Consider the following 17,617-nt stretch of genomic DNA (forward strand, 5'->3'; position numbering starts at 1 on the left):
AATCCCAGTAACAATTAACGCGTTCCTGATTTTGGCATAATAACTAGTTACCGTGCTCGTTACCACAATAATAACGTAGTTACTCCCTACACGAAGCCTATTCAAATGGCGGCCCGCGGGCCACATGTGGCCCAGAAGCAACCTGCGAGTGGCCCTGCCTGTGGTCCTGGCAGAAACACAGAGAAAACGCAAAAAATTAATTAATTTTAAAAAATGTAAAAATTTAAAACTCCTACAGCGTAGTGTAGACTGTGAATGCAACACTCCTAGTAGCCTAGCAATATTTAACCAACAATGCACCGTGATGTAAACATATTAAACAATCATCGTAATATATGATGTGACAACAGCATGTTTTTCTCAGTCCAAACGCGTAAATTTGACAAAGAAAACCGTCGGTTTAACCCTGCCTGGACTGACAAATACTTATTCATTTTACCGCCAAATCCAAATGCCAAACCTATGTGTTTAATTTGCAGTGAGTGTGTTGCGGTACTTACACAGGCACCACAATGACAAACACCAGACTTTCTACACAGACTTTCCAGAGCAATCTCAGGAGAGGGCTGCAAAAGTACAGTTTAATTGCGAGTTTAATAATCTTACAACCGGAGTTGTACTACGTATGTACAGGTCATACACAGGAATTTGAAACTGCAATCCTCCCATGGCCCTCGGTGTACACTAAAACAATATAAAGATAAAAAGATTTTAAAAAATAAATAAAATAGAAGTCTTATGTACAGTACAATACAATCTCATATAAACAGCAGTGTGCAACACAGTCAAAGTGATTGCGTGTAAGAGTTTGTGTCCAAGTGGGGGTGGGGCAGTCAGTGAAAAGGCAATGGTGGTGGTTCAGAGTTTTGTATGTGGGGATTGATGCACACAAGAGAATTTATTAATGAACAATGTCCAATGAGTGTAAACACAAACGGTCCGGGGCAGTGCTATATACAAAAGGTGAGAGGGGCAGGGCTCCGGGGGAAATCCATGTGAATACTCTCGTCTCTCTCCAAACAATCCAAACACGAATCCACTCGAACACTCGTCACTCAGGGAACACCAGGGAAAACAGTCCAGAGGGTCTGCACACAAAGAAATGCTCGTTAGATTCCAAACACACAACTACATGGAAAAACACTTGCTAGACGCTTGACTTTCACTGACGCGATTCTCACAACGATCCAGCGAAGAACAGCCGTTGCTTCCTGGCTTAAATGCCATCCACACTGATGAGGCTATAGGTGTTTCCTCCTCCGAGGGCGTGGGCCAAGAGCGTGAACCCATAATGAGTTCCACCCTGGTGAGAGAGAGAGAGAGAGAGCGAGCGAACTACAGAGAGGCGGTGACGCTCTCAGTCTGCTCTTTCTAGCCCGGAGGCTTTTCAGTCTCCTTCCTGATGGCAGCAAACTGAAAAAGCTGTTGGACGGATGACTGGAGTCACCTGTAACGCAGAGAGCTTTTCAGGTGAGGCGGGTGGAGTAGATGTCCTGGAGGGAAGAGAGGTACCCACGATCCTATCCACTGTTCTCACTACTCGTTGTAACTTTTTCCGGCAGGACTTGGTGCAGGAGCCATACCACACAGTGATGCAGCTAGTGAGGATACTCTCCACGGTGCTTCTGTGGAAGGTGCTCATAATGGGTCTTGAGGCTCTTGCTCTCCTCAGCTTGCGGCCAAAGTAGAGTCGTTGTTGGGCTTTACTGACCAGTGATGCTGTGTTTTTTGACCAGGAGAGATCTTCTGAGATGCACACACCCAGGAACTTGGTCCCGCTTACCACAGCAGCACCATTGATGGTTAATGGGGTGTGCAGGGTGTGAGTTCTCCTGAAGTCTATGATGATTTCCTTAGTCTTCTCCACATTCGGGGACATGTTATTATTGCTGCACCCCTTGGCCAGATGTTTAACTTCACTCCTGTAGTAGGTCTCATCGTTGTTGCTGATGTGACCTACCGCAGCTGTGTCGTTTGCAAATTTGATGAATAGGTTGGAGCTGTGTGATGGTGTGCAGTCGTGGGTCAGCAGAGTGAAGAGACACATCCTTGGGGGCCCCTGTATTCAGTGTTCCTGTGCTGGAGGTGCTGCTGCCGACCATACTGTCTGCTGTCAGGAAATCCAGCAGCCAGTTACACAGCGAGGTGCAGATCCCCAGCAGATCCAGTTTGTGGGGAATGATCGTGTTGAATGCTGAACTGAAGTCTATGAACAGCATTCTAGCGTATGCTGTTAGAATGCCGTATTAAAATAAGCTTGCCATAATAACCCCTTGAGGTTGTTTTACTGCTTCCTATTGGGAATTGGGGATTCCCATGATGCATTGAGTTTTTCCTTTCCAGTCACCTTTCTCACTCACTATGTGTTAATAGACCTCTCTGCATTGAATCATATCTGTTATTAACCTTTGCCTCTCTCCCACAGCATGTCTTTATCCTGTCTTCCTTCTCTCACTCCAACCGATCACAGCAGATGGCCCCGCCCCTCCGTGAGCCTGGTCCTGCTGGAGGTTTCTTCCTGTTAAAAGGGAGTTTTTCCTTCCCACTGTCGCCAAAGTGCTGCTCATAGGGGGTCATATGATTGTTGGGTTTTTCTCTGTATCTATGAAGCGCCTTGAGGCGACTTTTTTTGTGATTTGGCGCTATATAAATAAAATTGAATTGAATTGAATTGAATTGAATATTGTTATGGTTTGGAGCTGAATATGTGAAACTGAACTAATTGAAAAATAGACTATAATTGAAATGGTCAGTCAACATCCTGTAATAGGACTGGGTCCATGAAGAACAGCATCTGAATCCAGACTGGGGACGGCCTGTTGTGACCAAGGACATGACAAAAATGAAATGAACACATTAAACAAAAATAAATGCATGAACTACATACAAAGACAGAAACTTGACTTCAGTGGTATTTACATTGCACTTTAAATTGGATTCCTACCCGTTTTGAAAATTATTTAATTACAGTCTCAGATGACAATAATCCATGACATGTTACAGTGAACCATTATTTATTTTACAAAATGCCAAAAGTGCAGAAGCAGTGCACAATGCCAAGGAGGAAAGATATCAGCAATGCTCGTAAAGAAACAAATAATGCCCCCCATTAATCTGGAAAGAGTTGTAAAGCCTAAACCAAGTAAATAGTAGAGTGAAAAAAATGAGCTGACTCCTCTGTGTGATCCAAGTTTGTCTGGCAGCTGGATTTTTGCCAAAACTACGTCATGGAACATGTCAGTGATCCTGAGCACACCAGCAAATATAACCCAATACCTGAAAAAGAAAAAAGTCAAAGTCGAGGCTTGTTGCTCTGCCAAGGCATTAAGAGAGCTGTAGATAAACAAATGGCCTGTGATTTAAAAAAAAGAGTTCATCCACAAGAGAGAAACAGACAAGGTCTCTCATTACATCATAATTACTTAAACTTATGGCTGCTAAAGATGAATCATGGTGTGAAGTTATTCCCACACTGCTTCTCTATTTTGGTTCAGGTTTTTGACATGGTCTAATGTGTTGTGTGGTATGACCTCAACTTCAAAATGTACAAGTGAAGGAGGATCTACTGTTTGTTTTTTCACATGACAGCATGTGTTACTTGTCCCTGTCCTCTGTCTGTGGGAACTACTATAACACAGATAACTTTAGTTAGGGTCAGGTAAGGTGTTTGGTTCAGTTTTGTTAAAGATCAAGATGTTGGTAACAAAAATTTAAAAAAAATCTATCTTTTCATCTGCAGTTGTAGGACATTACTCATTTAGCCTGTGTTTGGGTAATGGACGCCCAAGCCTAGTCATACTGTTCTGTAGGGAAGTCTACATTTAAAAAAACAGAAAAAAAAAGAAAATGAAATATCTATGGTTATCAATATATAATGTATTATAACATATAATATGTGTTTTTAAGCTTGTAAATATGTAAATATATGCACACTGTTATTATCAGGCTGTACATGATTTTTACAAACCTCCAGCTGGCTACGGAAACTTTACAAAGTTTATGTCATTTATTGTTTTTTATTGTGCCGCAATATTACACAATGAAATTATTACATTTCCACCTGTCTGTTCCAGGGCTGCAGAGAAGTGACCTGTGGCCTGAGTAGGCTTTCTGTGGTTATATAACTGATACAGGTGCACTTTGATCTGCTGAGTGTTGCATTAGCTGTGCTGGAAAAGATAAAGCAAGATAAAACTGGAAGGACCCTGCCACAGATGACCCATGATTTTAGTCCCAGACCAGGCCTGCCCACAATATGTTAACTAATATTTCAGAGAAGTGTTTACTTGCACCATTTAGAAGACACTTTTTTATTAAATGTGAATTCTGCCTAAGTTCTGTTGTAAAATGAGTTCATCATTAGGTTTTGAAGTGTGAATGAATTATTAAAGCTGCTTCTTCTGAAATATTTGAAAATGTTTTCAGTTTTTTGTTTCTGTTTGTTTATTTAGATAATTGAAAGACTGTCTTCAGTTTTGTTCTGCACTATAAAATAGTAAAACAAATAAAGGAATAAAATATTAAATATGTTGTTATTTTCTGCAGTATTTTTTGTCTTTACACTTCTTTTATTCCTATAAATGATTATTAGAACAAAAGTATTAGTTCAAATAGGTATTAGTATTATTATTATTATTATTATTATTATTATTACATACAGTTATTATTTATTTAATATTTTGGTTTTGTGTGTGTGTGTTTTTGTTCCCGAAATTTTTGTCCCAGAATACAAATTAAACGAAATATATTTCACCATTAATTCTACAGTTTGCTCCCAGTGGCCTTGGCTAAATCATATATTCTTAGTAGTCCGTCTGATTTATGAGCAGAAAACGAGGCACCAAATACAGCCCAAAACAACTTTGAACATGTACAGCTGAGCTGCAGAGTTGGCTCCTTGTCATTATATATGGTGGCAATATTTTCCCTACAGAAAGATTTTCAGGCACTCCTGCTATGCGGTGTGCCTTATTGTAAAACGGACCTGACGTAGATCCAGACAACAACACAACGCACTTCTGATAATAACCGCGAAGAGTTCAGCTCGGTCCAGACTAATGCCCTTTCTCAATTCTCAAGTACGCGAGTACGTACTCGCGTTCTCGGCGGGTACGTACTCGCCGAGAACGCACGGGAGTACGGACTCGCCGAGAACGCGAGCACGGACTCGCGATTTGTACAATTGGAACACCAGCGTACTTGATGATGTCACAGGTCCGGAGTTTTTACTGCCGTCCTTAATTTAACTGTGAGTAATATGTTATGAAGCTTAACTTTAATCACAGCCAAACCGGTTTACTCAGGAACAAATAAAAAGCCGAAATAAGCCAAACATTAACATTTAGAAGTGATCTAAGTGACTTATATATCATGTTTAACCTCAGTAGTGAAATCTCTATTAATAAAAATAGTGTACATGTACATACCTTAATAAAAACAAGCAGGTGAGATGTTAGAACGCTTTTATTTTTATTTTAGTGGACACTCAATACAATAGACAACTACTGGGGTTTGGGGTTTGTTTAACCTGAGTAGCGAAAAGACCGCGGGGGGGTTGAAAACGATCTGCCGAGAGTCCGCTGTTCTCGCCAGCTGTAATAATCCTCGACTTCGCTGTCTCCTATGGAGCTGGCGGGTCACAGACGTCTCCGAAAAACGTCGGACCTCGTTTGGAAATATATGATATCTTGATAAACTGAGCAGATATTCGAAGTTTACACAGCTACATTCTCGCTTGAAAAGAACTTAAAAGTTTATTTTGTGACCCAGAAAGAGTAATATTTAAACGTTTTTAGACCCGCTCGTCCGCCATTGCCGCGTTTGAGTTTTGGACGAAATGCATTCTGGGATATTTAGCTGTACCAAGTCCACACAAGTCACCACCGATGCATGCTCGATAAAACGGGCGGAGCGAGAACACATCCGGGACTTTTTCGCGTTCTCGGCTTGATGCGTACTTCGAATTGGAACAGTACTTGGTCTCCGACTGATGACGTATCACGAGTACACGAGAACGCAAGTACGCACAAGTATGCATATTGAGAAAGGCCTCTTGAGTGTTCGGTTCCTGCTCGGAACTCCAGGCTCCTGACCGCCAACACTCAGGGCAAACTTCTGGATGTTTTTGTTCCTCCTTCCCCTGGCGTTAGTAGGCGGATCTGTGGCGCACTTTTAAAAACGCGTGACCTCGAGCTGTGAGCTTGTGTGTGAGTTAAACATGTCGACAAGCGGAGATTTTGATTGCATAGTGATCGGGGCAGGCGTCCAGGGCTCCTTTACGGCCTATCAGCTGGCAAAAAAGAACAAGAAGACTCTGCTGTTGGAGCAGGTGCGTCATGAAACAATTTTGAGTCAAGAGTCTAACTTGACCCATCGCATTTTAATCAGGTTTCTCTATGTTCCACTGTAACAGTACTCCGTTACAGTTTACTTATAATTGACTACAAGTTCATAGAATGCATAGAAAATGTCACGAAAGAAGAAAGTATGAAAGAGTAGTTAGGAAAATACCATCAAAAGTAAAACTACTTAATTCACGAGTATGATAGGCAGTGAAGTTTAGTGTACTTTTTATTTTTCCTTAAACAAAACAATATACAGATACGTGAAACAATAAGCAGATAAGTCACATACAGCACAGACAAAGGTGAGTCCTTGTATTTGAAATGAAATATTTGTGTCTGTGCATCGACTTAAGTCTCATATTAGAAGGTAGAGCCAAGAGGGGTATAGAAATTAAAAATAAATACATGAGTAAAGAAAAACAATGTTATTACAGAACATTACCACAGTCCTTGAGGTGGTGGTGGTCCTGGTCTTCCTTTGTTTGAACTCCGATGTAGTGACGGTATCAGAGTTTCTCAGGTTGGGTGAACAGTTTAAAAAGAAGCTCCCAAACCCTGAGGAGGGGGGCCATTTAGAAGCGTACACACTTGTGAACTTGGTTGTGTTGAAGGAGTTAATCATGCAAACTGTATTGTATTTTAACTCTGACTTTATAATTTTTATCAAGCTGCTGGTTATTACTTCTATAAATTCCATAGTAGAGGAAACTTGCCTTGGTCAAAAATTGTTGTGATTTGACTACATAAATAATATTTTATCAAATTAATTGAACTGAGTAGACAGGCCTTAAAACTGACGACTCTGCCTCCCATTCTACTTTTGAAAACTCTTGGAATCACCAGTAAGCCTGCAGTCTGAGAGCAAAGTGCTCTGTTGGGTTAAAAAGTTACTATAAGGTCATAAAATATGACGCGCTCTGATTATTTAAGATTCTGTATGTAAGAAGAAGGATTTTAAATTCAGTTCTGAATTGAACAGGGAGGCAATGAGTAGAAGTTAATATGGGAGAAATGTGCTCTCTCTTTCTGGTCCCAAGAAAAAAAAAAGAGAATTTTTTATAGCAATGATGTCAATTAAAATTTATGCAGTGTTTTGTAATAATGTTGCCTAAAGGAAGTATGTGTAAACTGTACTTTTTCCTACCACATAACTCTTTGGAACTTTGTGACTACTTTTGTGTACGAGGAAGACTCCCCACAAAACCACTGCAGCGAAGTTCCTATTTCACAGCAGTGTCATATCTGCAGTGGAATATTGTGGTCAGTGGTACTGAATAATGCATTAAGGTCTAGCAGGACAAGCACAGAGATGAGTCCACTGTCCACAAAAAATATCATTCATAACCTTTGTCAATAGAAAATTGTACTGAGTAGTCAGTATAAGCTTTTAGTGATATAAGTTTATTGATGATAGAATACTGCATGATGACCTTTTCCTTGTTTAGAACTGATTGTTCTTTATGAAACGTGTTCTGATATTTGTATCTGAATCTTTCTACAGCGATAGTAAGAAGTTGAACAAGCAGTTCTGACCTTGCACACACACACATACATACACACATAATCACATACGCACATGCTCATGTCACTGAACAAATGTATTAATTTCTCTTGTATAAATAAAGAACGCAGACGGTGACAGAGCACAAGTCCGTGAGTGTCTCTTACGTGTAGGAGAGCTCTGTCACTTGTCCTCGCGAGTAAAGACAACTGCAGTGTTTGTGTTTTCTAACTCAAGTGTCTCAGCTGAAGAATTGCGGGGTGATTTTAAGAAATCCCCTGTCAACCTTCACTAGTGCTGTTTTTTTCTGAATCTTGACTGAAACTCTTAAAAAACAACATTACTTTACAAATGATCAGTAAACTGTTTTTGAGGTAAAGGGAAGGTTAGAAATTAGCCTGTAATTAGCTAAGGATCAAACAATGGCGTTATGAATAATGGTTTATTTGCCACTGCCTTAAAAGCCTGTGGTACGAAGCCTGTCAATAAAGACAGATCATCCTCTTTAAAATTGAAGAATTAATTCATGGTGGACTTTGGGCAGTCTTGGCAGTAATGGGGTCTAAAAGGCACATTGATGGTTTAGAGGAAGAAATTACTGAAGTTAACTTAGAAAGATTGATAGTAGAGATGGTAAATGGTAAATGGACTTGTTCTTATATAGCGCTTTTCTACTCTGTCTGAGCACTCAAAGCGCTTTATACAACTAATTCATTCACCCAATCACACAAGCACTTTTTTCTGACCTAAGTGCTAAGTAATCTACCATTCATACACATTCACACTCCGATGGATGCATCGGAGAGCAACGCGGGGTTAGTATCTTGCCCAAGGATATTTGGCATGCAGACTGGAGCAGCCTGGGATCGAACCACCGACCTTGTGGTTAGTGGCTGACCTGCTCTGCCACCTGAGCTACAGCCACCCCACGTAGAGACATATCTAATATCAGCAGTTATTGGAGCTGGCGTACTTATTGATACATCTGTGGGACAGTTAAAGAAATATTTGGTTCAACAGAGCTCTGACTCTTTGTCAGCCTGGCTAGAATTCTCAAAAGAAACCTTGTGCCTGTTTTCCTCAATGAATTAAAAAAGTAAAGTGTCTTGGCTTTACAGAGGTGGGTTTTAGGCAGTGCTGCCCCGGGTGAGGAGCAGCAGTGGGATCTGTGCTTTCTCCAGGAAAAGGAGGACTGGAGTGCAGAAGCAGCAAGTGCCTCTGACAAACCCCAATCGAGTAGTCTGGCGTTGTTAAGGCGGCCTAGGCAGAGACCATTTTCCCCTGGATACAGGTGGCAGTGGTGGAGGAGAATAGACAGTTGAAGAGGCTAGAGAGTGAGTGGAGAGTAGAAAGGCTGGTGTGAAGCAGAGACCAGTCACTCTTATCACCAGAGGATTGGGCAGGGAAATGGTAGTTGCTGCAGGGGATCAGTATCTTTGAAGTCCTCCAATAGCTAAGTGAGTCCCATAATGTTAGGATTTGTTGTCTGGAGTGCGTCGCTGTCAGTCCCTCACCATTGACTGTGTCCATGTTACTGGTTGTGTCCTTCTGTGATGATTGTGGAGAATTTGGACCCAAAATGCAGACTTCAAGACAGATTTCAATAAATGAAAAAAGAAGCTTTAGTTATGTAAGGCAGCAAGTCCAGAAGTAGTCAAAAGTAGTCCTAAACAGGTAACACGTGAGGAACACACTCAAACACTACAACGTAACAAAGATCTGAAGACAGCTAAGGGTTCATTTCAAAGGTATTCAGACTTCCCCTTCTATATACTTTTTGACTGGGTCTGGTTTTCCTCAGCTGGCCTTGTTGTCTTTAGTTTATACAAAAATGTACAGTAAATGAGTCATAATGATATTTGCAGACTGTCACGAGACTGCAGTTTTATGTACTTTTGAGCATTTTCTTACTTCAATGCAGAAGTAATTTAACCAGTTGTTTTCATGCTTATATTTTCCAGTTTGTACTGCCCCACAGCCGAGGGAGTTCCCATGGCCAGACCCGCATCATCCGCAAGGCCTACGAGCAGAACTTCTACACCCACATGATGGAGGAGTGCTATGAACTGTGGGCTCAGCTGGAGAGGGAGGCAGGAGTGAAATTGTACAGGTAAGGAGTCAGCAGAAGAACAGAGAGAAAACCCAGAACAAGGAGATTTGTTACGCTCAAGGTGTTATGTACGCACAAGAGCAACAACTCAATCTACAGGAGCTATAAATGCATGACTTTCTCATTACCCCACCTCCAGTGGGGTGGCTGTAGCTCAGGTGGTAAAGCAGGTCATCTACTGATCGGAAGGTTGGTGGTTCGATTCCTGGCTTCCCCTAGTCTGCATGCCAAATATCGTTGGGCAAGATGCTAACCCCAAATTGCTCTCCGAGTAATGAATGGAGTATGAATGTGTGTGAATGTTAGCTATAAAGCACTTAGAAAGATGTGCTTGTGCGAATGGGTGAATGCACAAGTTGTGTAAAGCGCTTTGAGTGCTCAGATGAGTAGAAAAGCGCTATATAAGAACCGGTCCATTTACCATTACATCACTGAATTGGCCGTTGACAGCTCCTATGCTTTTGAATGTGGTGTAAATAACCTCATTAATATTTTGTAAAGTCGTTTGTAAAGTTATGAGTGACTATTATATTGTTGGAGTGGATGCTTTTATTTTGAAAGTCACAGAGCGACATGGTCCCGTAAATCAAGTGGCGTAAACCATACAGCAAACCAGATAGAAGCGTGAGTTTTAATGCACAGAGAGAAGGTGTGCTCTGTGGTTAATGGATGGGAATGGGAAAAAGAACGGCTATTAAGGTGCAATACTGAGTTGAAAGCAGTTTCTTAGCACCTGGTTGATGAGGGAACAAGCTCTTACATGTGGAACGGTGCCTTTTTGTCTTTTTCCTTTTCTTTTTTTTTTTTAAACTTTCGGAGCCTCATTTCATTCACAGAGTGAGGAGGAATTAGTTTGTTTATAAACATGACAGTGGCATAAATCAGCACTTTCACTTTCCTGATCATATTCCTTTAAACTGTCCCATTTTGTCTCATTACCAGTAATTTTAATAGCACATTGTTTTATTATTTGTGTCTCAAAATAAGAGTTTGTTGTACCAGAACACACTCACATTATGTTCCTTAGAAATACTGTGAATTTCCTGGTCCACAGCTTATGACTGATGGGTCTGCAAGTAAAGGCCACCTGTGCCCTTGAGCTGTTAAAAAAATGACTGCATCACAATGAGAAATGTTCGAGCCAGGCTGGTTTGAGCAGCTGCTTCTAGAATATGAGCCATTAAAAAAGAGCAAGAGCTAAGCTAAGATCTACCCTCTGGACTATCTTCCTTTCCCTGTCATGTATATGACAGTTTGTTAGCACATCCATCAGCTGAAGCTGTACCACGCGTCACCTGTTATGTCAGGTCAGGTCAGATGACGTATCACATTTATGAGTCTACATGATTTTTTTTTGCTTTCTCTGTCACACATTTGCAAGCACACAACCACACACATTACATTGTGTGATGAATGGCTAAGCTGTGGTTGCAAGTGACTTATGGCTGCTGACAGATTTCGGAATGGCTTTGTGAAAGTGGTGCTGGCGCGGGGTGGGTCAGTTATCTTTCAGACAGATCACTGAATCAGACCCTCTCACTATAGGAGAGGGTCTGATTCAGCCACTAGTAATGATGTCCAGCCACTATGATGTCACAGGTGATATTAATGGGTCCATTTATTACTTGGTTTCATAGTTTTGTTCACCATCTGTAATTAATGCATCAAAGAACTGATGGTATACGATAACTTAATATTCTGCGGGTAATGTCCTTACCGTTTCGATTTTTAGTGAACTTGAGTTTACTGGCTGAGTCCATCTCTCGTTAAACTGTGCAGTATCTTTGTAACCGTAGTCACGGCATGTAACACTTTTCGTGCTTGTATTTATATAAACTGAATATTGAGTTTTGTCTTCACAAAGTTGACACTGCAGAGCAACTTTCCAGAGTGTGAATACTGGATGCGATGCAGCTGTACTGCCTCAGCCACAGGGACTCCAGGGTGGCATCCACCCGCTGCACATGCTCCGCTGTGGTGTTGCTGTGGATGATGACGTAGATGGCAGCATATGCAGTGTGTGGACGCAGCACCCGGTCCATGAGGCACTGAAAAGTGGCGGGGGCTCCAAACAAGCTGAACGGAAGTCAAACCGTGATACCTTGTTCACCTTGCAGTAGTTGACACAGAAACATATATAACACAAGAACTATGGAGCTACACTACGCACTGTATGACTCCTCTATTACTTATTTTCAGCCAAATTCTGTATGAACAATTTGTCTTTTATGCTCAGGTAACCAATAAGGCCGTGAATGCACTAGAGGTGGGAATCACCATACAACTCACGATACGATATTATTGCAATTTTTTAAAATATTTTGTGATATTCAAATTCTGTACATAAAGGTAAACTTTATCAATATTCATTTGATCTAATATCAAAGTCTCACACTCAGTCTTTCTCTCATTTCAGTTTTATTGTTGACAAACTGAACGGTTTGTATTACAGTCTAGTCCAACTTAACTGAATCAACCATCTGGTACAATTATAGCTATTCTGAACTATGCAGTTTATGAAAACTATGCAGCCCCTTCAGCAACTGAAGAATTTGAAAGTAAATTAAAACAAAATATAATTTTACATTAAATAAAAAAGTTTGAAACTTAATTAAAATAAAACATGTCTTAAATTAAAATAAGTAAACTGTCATGTTTATTGCTGCCAAAAAAAAGTTAAACACATTTGGACAGTGAAGGAATGTCAGGATTCTTGCTCAGAAAAAGGATCAACATGCTCTGAAGTCAGAGCACAAAAACCTTTTTGTAACAAAATATCGATTTCTGCTGTCCCTGTATCCATACATTATTAGCAAACAAAATATCACGATACTACACAGTATCGATTTTTTTCCCCACCCCTAGAATGTACTGTCACAACTAGGGACGTTTCAAAATGTATCTCTATGAAAGTGGTGTGAACGAGCAGGGGAGAGAACACCTCAGCGCTGTTGCAATGCAGCAATATCTGCTCTCTATTGTGAGATAGTTATCGTAATTGAGGGAGGCGGGGATGGTTGAATTTTTTCCTTAACTAGAAATGTGGTTTCAGCCTCTCTCTGTGCTTTTAGGAAGGTGATATACCTGTGTGGCTCCACCCATGTCTGACCCCCACCACTTCAAAGTCACTGTGTGACCGTAAAGGGTCCTCACCACTTGGCAAGTAACCTAGAGCTGTATGAAGGGTGGAATATGAGTACTTGGGTTTTTTAATTTATGGAAAATGCCAATTGAGCTCCACAGTGGCAGGCAGTGAACACAGGGCCCATTCAAGGACGTAGAGCTCTCATAACCCTCAGAATATTCACATTACTGGTTTGTTGAAGGTCGTTTTGTTGGGCTCCGCCATCGCTCATCCCATTCCTCCTTGCATAAAGGAGCAGACACCAGACCTACTGATGGGTGAAGCACCTTCTAGGGCCTAGTCAAGATATCCTTCACTAACTACATGCCGGGTCCAGGTTTCACTTTATGTTGCCAGTTACGACACTGATCCTAGCCAAAATCAAAATTATTGAAAAAAAAAAGGTCAGAAAAGATGAGGAAGGAAAAAATGTCAGTTGTCCACCTCCAAAACTCGTCTAGTGTGCCAAAGCAGCTGAAACTGATTAACAATCCTGTCTGTTATATAACTGACCAGATCAATATCCCAGAAGTTTAATTGACTTGATGCTATACTTAAAGTGGGGTTTTTTTATTGTTTTTTTGAGCAGTGCAGTTTGTTAAACAAAGCTCTTTATGATACTTTCTTTTCTTTCTTTTTTTTTAATGCCAAAGTTAACATTGCACTCTATTAAAGTCACTTACTAGTTTATTAATTTCTTTTTTTTGAAGATTTCTTTTCAAGATGCCGCCTTAAATTTCCCCTAATTTCCACTTTCAGACAAACGGGGCTCCTGTTTATGGGGCCAGAGAAGAGTGAAAGTTACCAAAATATTAAGGACACCCTTCAAACAAACAAGATTCCCATGCTCGTCCTGACCCATGACATCTTTAGTCAGCACATTCCCAATGTCAACTTGGCTAAGGGAGACGGAGCACTGGTGGATAAAACTGCTGGAGTTCTATTTGCTGACCGCACACTCAAAGCCGTACAGGTACACCACTGATAACATGATACGGACTTGTGCCGTGTGTTGAGCGTGTGAATGCAGATGTTTTGGTTTGTTCTGAAATTTGACAGAATCAAGTCTAAAAAATCCAGTTTAACAAATGAAATGTTTTAAATAAAAAAGTAAAAATGATATCATCGTTACTAAAAACAAGTCCAGGCATTCCAAAAATATTTTTAGGACTTTAAATGTGGTTTAACTGCATGCTCAAAGACAGTCAGTATGAGGAATCTGTTTTTGTTTTGTCTTTTCATAATAAATTAAATGTACTTGAACCCATTGTCCATTAATCATCATCCACTTTACAAAGTTCCATATACATTTCTTGCATTCGTTCCAGTAGCTCTTACTGTACCATTTAACAGCTATAACAGGAATTTCAAATGATTTGCTGCTCTCTTCTTTTACAGGGGCAATTTCAGAAATTAGGTGGAGTTATAAGAGACAACGAGAAGGTAACGGACATCAAGCCTGGCCCTGTTGTAAGAGTGTCAACCTCTGTGGGTGTTTATCATGCTAAGAGTTTGGTGATCACCGCTGGACCCTGGGCTAATAAACTGCTGGCCAACACTGGTTTACAGTTGCCACTAGAGGTATTAAAATGTTCAGTATACAATGTGCAATGTTTATATGGCTGTACATGCATTGCTGTATTTTCAGGGTGAATATAAGAAAGTTATTAGTGTCCTTGTTGCTTTTGAAACTGTTATTTCAAAGAATGGGGCCAAGTGAGCTGCTGTCTTTGGTGCATCAAAAAGCAATAAGATGGAATTTTGACAACTTTGCCCCATTAAATGGAAATTAACTGTGATTTTTAATTAATTTAAGTCACAATAAATAGAAATTTTGGACTCTTAATGTAAATAGAAATTCTATGACATAGATTTCTGTTTCATGTTACAGACTTGAAACAGAAATTCATAATTCTTTTAGAAATAATGTAGTTGCTGAGTAGTTGGCACCCTTGATTTTCTATTGGACTATAACCAGAATACAACCAGATCCCTTCTGTGACTCACCACTTTACTGTGGAGGAGGGGTTTGTGGTCCCAGTGAAACCAGGAGTTATGTCGTTGGACTGCAGATGACACACATGAAGATGGGTGTGATCTCCATTAAAAATGAAAATGTATGCCATGCCTTCTAATGATATTGTCTTGGGGAAGCATCTATAATATAAACAGAATTGGCCCTACCACGAAACCCTGTGGAACTCCATAATTAACCGTAGTGTGTAAAGAGGACTCTCCATTTACATGAATGGAGTCTATTAGAGAAATATGATTCACACCGCCGCAGCGCAATACCACAGCATTCTCTAATTGCTTTAATAAAATATGGTCAATGGTATCAAACCCTGCACTAAGATGTACAGGACAAGCAAAGAGAGGAGTCCACTGTCAAAGGCGCTTATTTGTAACCTTTACTGTTGCTGTTTATATACTGTGACAAGTTCTGAAACCTGACTGAAACTAAAAAATAAAACCATTCCTCTGCAGGAATCAGATCAGCTATTAGTTTTACAACTACTCTTTCAAGAATTTTTGAGATAAGAGAAAGGTTTGAGATTAGTCTATAATTACCTAAGATCAATTGGAGATAAAAGGTCTATATAAATATAAATGGTATTGAAAGTAGCTCTACAAAATATTACATTTGTGAGATGGTTATGAGTAAGTTTTTCTCTTTTGGTTACAGTTTTATTTGTGAAGTAACTGATGAAGTCTTTTCTAGTGAAGGGAATGGTTGGCTCAACTGAGCTTGACTTTTTGTCAGCCTGGCTACAGTGCTGAAGAGAAACCTGGTGTTGTTCTTATTTTCTTCAATCAGTGATGTGCCTTGGTATACATTTGAGTTATACCAGAGAATCAAGTACTTCTGATTTGAATCTTTCATTTTCAGAGAAGTCACAGTGTTCAGAGCTGTACGCAGTGAAGATGTAATACTGTTAACAAGCTAATCGACCTCTGTTGGAGTAGAGTTCTGACAGCTGCTCTGTCTGCTCTATTCATGTGTTGGCACATGGCACTGAAGAAGATAAGTGGCAGAATTATATCCTTAACCTCCTAGGACCTGGCGTCCACATATGTGGACATCACATTTTGGGTTGTCTAGATCAAAATACTAAATTTTGCTCTACAAGGGCCTGATATCCACTCATGAGGACATTATACTGCCTTTGTTTTATGAAAATTTAAAACGAATAGCCACATATGTGCCTCTCATTTTTCTTAGAAACAGAAATTGGGTAAAAAAAAAATCTTGTGCTTTTTTTTTTTTTTTTTTGTGAGTGAAACACCCCCAGCCTCTGGCTGACCAGAGGTCAGTTACACATGTCACCTGGTGGGAGGCAATTCCTTTCTAAATAACTGAAAAAAAAATCTTGTGATTTTTTTTTTTTAAATTTATTTTTTTTTGGTTTTGTCTTGTTTTTTTTTGTTTGTGCATTCATTGGGTCCCAATCAGCCCAAATATGAAAGAGAAACTGAAAATGCATGCTGTGGAAGAGTTCGGGTCTGAGGAGGTTAAACTTAGTTACAGCACTTTCAGGAAGACATCTACTGTGATAAAATGTATTGCCCACTACTGTGAAATTCATTACTGTTAATTTAAATGTTATTAGAAATAATCAGTCAGGGTTTTTGGTATCTACATGGATGTTAAAATTACCCACAATAATTATTTTATCTGAGTTGAGCAGTAAATCAGATAAAAAGTCAGAGAAATCAGAAATTCTGAGTGAGGGCTGGGCGGATGATTGATGACAACAAATAAAATTAGGGTGGACAAGGCCTTTGGTTGATTAATAAGCTGGAGTTTGGTGCCACTCCTCAGCCTGTGCTTCGAGGACTCTGACAGTTCGTATGACTCAGTTTAAATATGAGTAAATACCCCTAACATAATCATCCTGCTGTAACCAGGTTTCTGTATTAGGCTGGATAAGCTTAAGCGGGCAGTGTGGGTGTCTCTGATTAGGCTCTATCGACAGACCGATGGATGGATGGATTTATTTTCCCTGTTGCAGAATTTGTCTGGCTTTTCAAATTAGACAGCAATTATTTGCAGACATTTGTCAATTTGTCAGTGGTTGCAATCAGTCCAAGTCGGCCCGCAGTTATTTAGAAAGAAATTGCCTCCCACCAGGTGACATGTGTAATTGCTTTGCGACCTCTGGTCAGCCAGAGGCTGAGGGTGTTTCACTCACAATCTCTAAATGAACATTTGGTTGCAACAGCTATTTGCAATGGGCTGTTGAAAGTGACAAAATTCAATACAACCACCAGGTAACTTCCTTTAGGTGCTTGCCATTCTATTTTTACTCTAGTGTGATGGAGTCATAACCGTTCACGTGTCATTTAATGTCAGCTGTAAAATGATGTTCAGAAACGTAAACTTGGCTAACAAAATTCAGTGTGTCCTTGGTTCAGTGGTGCTTTATAGGCTCTGTGTTTTTTGCCAAATCATTTTAACTGTGTGCTCGTTTTTAGCTTGGTTGAGTCAGTTTTGCATTGAACTGCAAAACCTGCTAAATCCAAATGTAAATAAGGGC

At 40.1% G+C, this 17,617-nt stretch overlaps 1 protein-coding gene and 2 long non-coding RNA genes across 4 annotated transcripts in view; all 3 read left to right on the plus strand.

The window, feature by feature from the left end:
* Positions 1-1,379: 1,379 nt before the first annotated feature.
* Positions 1,380-2,677, plus strand: LOC146504632 (uncharacterized). The gene is made up of 2 exons (XR_014868713.1): positions 1,380-1,470; positions 1,563-2,677. It is a non-coding gene; the product is annotated as an uncharacterized LOC146504632 (long non-coding RNA).
* Positions 2,678-6,107: 3,430 nt separating this feature from the next.
* pipox (pipecolic acid oxidase) overlaps positions 6,108-17,617 on the plus strand; it is a 33,417-nt gene continuing 21,907 nt past the window's right edge. The window contains exons 1-4 of one of the 2 annotated variants that reach the window (XM_085130780.1): positions 6,108-6,328; positions 9,807-9,955; positions 13,839-14,052; positions 14,478-14,660. In XM_085130780.1, the coding sequence (XP_084986906.1) occupies positions 6,218-6,328; positions 9,807-9,955; positions 13,839-14,052; positions 14,478-14,660 (657 nt within the window). In that variant the 5' untranslated portion in view covers positions 6,108-6,217. The remainder of the gene's footprint in view (positions 6,329-9,806; positions 9,956-13,838; positions 14,053-14,477; positions 14,661-17,617) is intronic. The other variant, XM_085130781.1, reaches the window with a different exon arrangement.
* On the plus strand, positions 14,658-15,672 carry LOC146504634 (uncharacterized). Its single transcript, XR_014868710.1, has 2 exons — positions 14,658-14,757; positions 14,801-15,672. It is a non-coding gene; the product is annotated as an uncharacterized LOC146504634 (long non-coding RNA).

Source organism: Neolamprologus multifasciatus, chromosome 14, assembly GCF_963576455.1.
Source record: "Neolamprologus multifasciatus chromosome 14, fNeoMul1.2, whole genome shotgun sequence".
NCBI classification, from domain to species: Eukaryota; Metazoa; Chordata; class Actinopteri; order Cichliformes; family Cichlidae; genus Neolamprologus; species Neolamprologus multifasciatus.